This window comes from Penaeus japonicus, unplaced genomic scaffold (genome assembly GCF_977035675.1).
Source record: "Penaeus japonicus unplaced genomic scaffold, GWHDUDI00000001_assembly GWHDUDI00000012, whole genome shotgun sequence".
NCBI lineage: Eukaryota > Metazoa > Arthropoda > Malacostraca > Decapoda > Penaeidae > Penaeus > Penaeus japonicus.
The window spans coordinates 11621310-11626309 of record NW_028234414.1 but is presented as its reverse complement, the minus strand read 5'-3'; the positions used below and the strand labels follow the sequence as shown (position 1 = coordinate 11626309).

The 5000-nt window shown below is 31.3% G+C and overlaps 1 protein-coding gene across 1 annotated transcript in view; it reads left to right on the top strand.

The window, feature by feature from the left end:
- The window catches only part of LOC122248966 (uncharacterized), an 86011-nt gene that overhangs the window by 2438 nt on the left and 78573 nt on the right, over nt 1-5000 (top strand). Inside the window, 4 exon segments of the mRNA XM_086542128.1 lie at nt 1133-1212; nt 1552-1792; nt 1984-2080; nt 2248-2534. Of these exon segments, the coding sequence (XP_086398254.1) occupies nt 1133-1212; nt 1552-1792; nt 1984-2080; nt 2248-2534 (705 nt within the window).

The window sequence follows — 5000 nt, the reverse complement described above, 5'->3', positions numbered from 1 at the left end:
ATAATAATGATAATGAACATAATAATGATAATGAACATAATAATGATAATGAACATAATAATGATAATGAACATAATAATGATAATGAACATAATAATGATAATGAACATAATAATGATAATGAACATAATAATGATAATGAACATAATAATGATAATGAACATAATAATGATAATGAACATAATAATGATAATGAAAATAATAATGATAATGAAGATAATAATGATAATGAAGATAATAATGATAATGAAGATAATAATGATAATGAAGATAATAATGATAATGAAGATAATAATGATAATGAAGATAATAATGATAATGAAGATAATAATGATAATGAAGATAATAATGATAATGAAGATAATGATAATGAAGATAATAATGATAATGAAGATAATAATGATAATGAAGATAATAATGATAATGAAGATAATGATAATGAAGATAATAATGATAATGAAGATAATAATGATAATGAAGATAATGATAATGAAGATAATAATGATAATGAAGATAATAATGATAATGAAGATAATAATGATAATGAAGATAATAATGATAATGAAGATAATAATGATAATGAAGATAATAATGATAATGAACATAATAATGATAATGAACATAATAATGATAATGAACATAATAATGATAATGAACATAATAATGATAATGAACATAATAATGATAATGAACATAATAATGATAATGAACATAATAATGATAATGAACGATAATATTGATAATGGTGATAATAATGATAATGAACATAATAATGATAATGATAATAGTAATATTGATAATAATAATGATAATGAACAAAAATAATGATAATGATTATTATTAAATAGATAATAATGAATGATAAAGTAATATGCGACCTAGTCGTGAGTAAGAATCACTTATGATAGTCCTTGGTAGTTTTAGATCTTTCAGTGCTTTCTAAATAATGAGGATAATGATAACAATAATGAAAAATAAGAATGATTATGAAAAACATTATAATGATAATGATAGTAAGGGACCACTCGAGTAGAATCTGATGATGATCTACGGTAGAGTTTTAGATCTTTGAGTGCTTTCAGATTTGCATGTCATTTTGTGTTGGTTGTTTTTCAATTAATTAATCTTGCAGTTGTACTTGCCGCTGTGTGAACGTCTGGGTAAAAGCGACCGGACTGCCTACCTGTCATCCCTCGCGCATAATTTCTCCCGGTGAGACTTTCTTGCTATTTGAAGTTATTATTTTGTATATTTTCCATATTTCTCATGGAAGCAGTTTTGTTTTCCTAGAACATCAGAAGGGCTGTCTGCTCCATCTACGGTCCTGATTGCTGGCGTCGTTTCTACTTCAATTGATTCGCATTTGTTCTTTCCTTTCTTTCTTTTATAGATCTTGTTATCCTCGTTTCTTGATTCCCTTTGTTCCCAGGCTTCTCGCTCCTCTCTTCTTTGCCTCGTGTCACCCGTTCCTTTTTCTCTCTTCCCTGATTCCCATTCCTTCTTCCTTTCTTTTCATTCTTCCTTCCTCACATCATCTCTCTCGCCGCGCAGGATGAGCGCCCTTCGAGAGCCCGTGCCGCCACTCGACTACGACTCGGATGACGACGACGAAGGCGCCAAAAAGGCGTCGAAGTCGCGGGCGGGGGCGGCGCGCGACGCGGGCGAAGAGGGCGAGGAGGAGGGTGAGGGCGGCGCGGCGTCGGGCGGCGAGGAGGAGCAGCCGCGGAAGCACAAGAGCCCCCGAAGGCTCGTCCTCAACAATGTCCATCGCCTCCACGAGAAGTACTCGCAGGTGAGGAGGCTGCCCTGGAGCCGCGTATAAACTGATTATTAGATTGCCTTTTGTTGCTGAAGTAACTATGACTAGTTACTTTGATAAAGTGCCGACGTTTTCCGTATTCGCAACTGCCACTGAACTGAGACAGACATTCCTACAGTTGAAATTTCTAGTAATCCAGAACTTCTCTTTCTAACCTCTACTAGGCCGTCGATGGCACCAGCCTCGGGGACCTCCGCCAGACGTGGGTCACGAGATTCATGGAGCTCTCGAGCCAACTGTCTCACGTTCACGCCCACCCTCGTGAGTAGGCCTCTTGTGAGGGTTCGAATAGATTGTTTACTTATGTACTGTATTGCGATTAAGTTTCCTACTACTCTTACTTGACCAGTGAATATTACTTTAGACGAATTGGCAAACCTTGCTTACTTTGTTTCAACAAATATCATAGTCTATCTTAATCTTTGCAGTGGTGTGCGAAGCCGTCAAAGCCGGGGTAGTAACTGCGGGCGACGGCGAGGCGGCCGGCGAGGACGCGGGGGGAGAGTGCGTGGCGAACAGCGAGGGCGTGTCGACTGAGGGCGCAGAAGGCAAGGGCATGAGCAAAGACGTGACAAAGGAGGTCGTAGCGAGGAAGGAGACCGCAGAGGCCGAGGAAATGGAAAACCTGCGGCTGGCAGTGAAGAAAGCGTCCGAACTGCACAACAGCATCACCGACTGCTACCGCTCCCTCTTCTACCTCGAGAAGTTCTTTCATGTAAGGCTAATATGAACTTCTTTCCTGAACGAGTATTTTCAACAATTTATGAATATATATATATATATATATATATATATATATATATATATATATATACATATATATTAATCAAAGATAATAAATAATATCTATATATAATATATATATATAGATAGATTTGACATATAGGATATGATATGGTAGATAATGTGTGTATATAATCTATCTTCTCTCTCTTCTCGCCTCTCTCGCTCTTCTCTCTCTTTCATCTCTCTTACATCTCTATATCTTATATATATATATATAGATATATATATATCAATAGTATATATATATATATATTATTATATATATATATATATTAAATATGTATGGATATAGAAACATATAATATATATAAATTCTAAATATATAATATATATCAAGATATATATATATATATTATGAATATATTAATGTAATCAACTATAAACATATTCGTATATATAGTATATATATTATATATTATTATATATTATATCTTATAGTAAAAATAAATATTAATATATAACATATAAATGTAAACATATAATATATATATTAATAATATAATATTATTACATATAGTATATAGTATATATAATAATCAGATATGATATACAGATGTACATAGTATATATATATATTATATAAAATTATATAATATATATAGTATAAGTATATATATATTACATACAATAATAGAATAATATATGATATAAAATATGTATTATCATAACTATATATATTATTAAATATATAAGATATTCATATATATTTTGTATATATATTGATATATATAACACATTATATGTATATATAATACACACATTATAAAGATATATATTATATAATATATATATACATATTATGATCGTATTATAAATAATTTTATATATAATATATATCAATGTAAATAGTGAGCAACACAAGCATCATATGGCCTCCACATACACATATATAAAAATATATATTTCATATATAAATATAATCAATATATATAAATATATAATTATATATAAATTATAAAATATAAATATCCATGTACAATAGTGACTAATCACAAGCCTCAGCGGCTCCAAAGTTTTATTAGATTTTTTTCGCGTGTGGGGGGATATTAGTATTGATTTTTATGGGGGAATATTTTTTATCCGGGTGGGGGGATATATTGATTCTTTGGGGGATCATTTATTTTTCGGGGGATTCCCATGTTTTTTTTTTTTTATTTTTCGGGGGATATGTAATATTATTTTTTTTTCGGGTGGGGGGGGGGGTACTGGAGGGTTGTGGTAAATGTATATTTATTGAATTTACTATTTTGCTTTTTTCCTTGGCATTTGCGGTACGGGGAATGTAATTTCTAATATTTCTCCTTTTTCTTTCTTTTCTTCTTGCAGGGGTCAAGGGTATGTATGCACGTATCAATCAAAGTACCAAACAATGATTAAGTGTTAATTACTCCATAATATATATATAATATGATAATTTTATTAATATATATATATTAATATAAATGATAATATAAATTATAACAATTATATATGTGTTATGTGTGTGTGGGTTTGTGTGATGTTGTGTGTGTCTGTGTGTGTGTGTGTGGAATGTTAATAACATGAATTACCAAATTTAGTGGAATTTATCAGCCCTTCCATTAAAACTTGGAACCAGAGTTATGTATAAAATGGTCCCACTGAAAAGATGAACAAATAAATTGAGATGAATGTAGCAGGGGCCAAGGGTTCATATCTTTGCAAATGAAACATGAAGCTTGTTCCCCACTTGCTTTGAGTTGTTGTACTTCCTATCCATTTGACTTGTTTCAATGAGACATCAATATAGAAACTGAAAAATAATCCATAGTGCCCCCTTTGATTATCGAGACCTAAGTATTGAGTACATTATCCGTAAATAATTATATACATTTATCTGCGATGGTAGATAGTAATGTGCGGAAGGAACGGCCAGTTTGGGTAGAAAATTGGAGATGACTTTCCTCTATCATTATTCCTACAATTATAATTAGAAAGGAAAGGAAAATATCTTCTTTGGCGATTATCACGTATTCAATAGAGGAAAGTAATGTAGACAGTTGAAAAGGAACAGGTATTTAGGTGAAATAATGATACTTTCCTCGCATTTTGTTGCTACACAATAATTAGAAATAAGAAAATAAAAATATGTCCTGATCATAATATAAACCACAACTATTCCACCGTCATATAAAACTATTTAAAATATAGATGTGAGTAGATCACAGCAGTTTACATAATTTTAGTCAAAGTCATTTTTTTTTTAGTTCAGTGGAGATTAGACGAATACACATTATTTTTCAGGTGGGGGTGTTTTTGTCTATTATGTTTACATTTTTATTTATCTGTACTTATTCGTAGTACAAATACATAATGCCATTAAGGACGTTATCCCCTCTTCATTTAGCCTTAGTCGTAGAAAGTAAATTGTGAAACT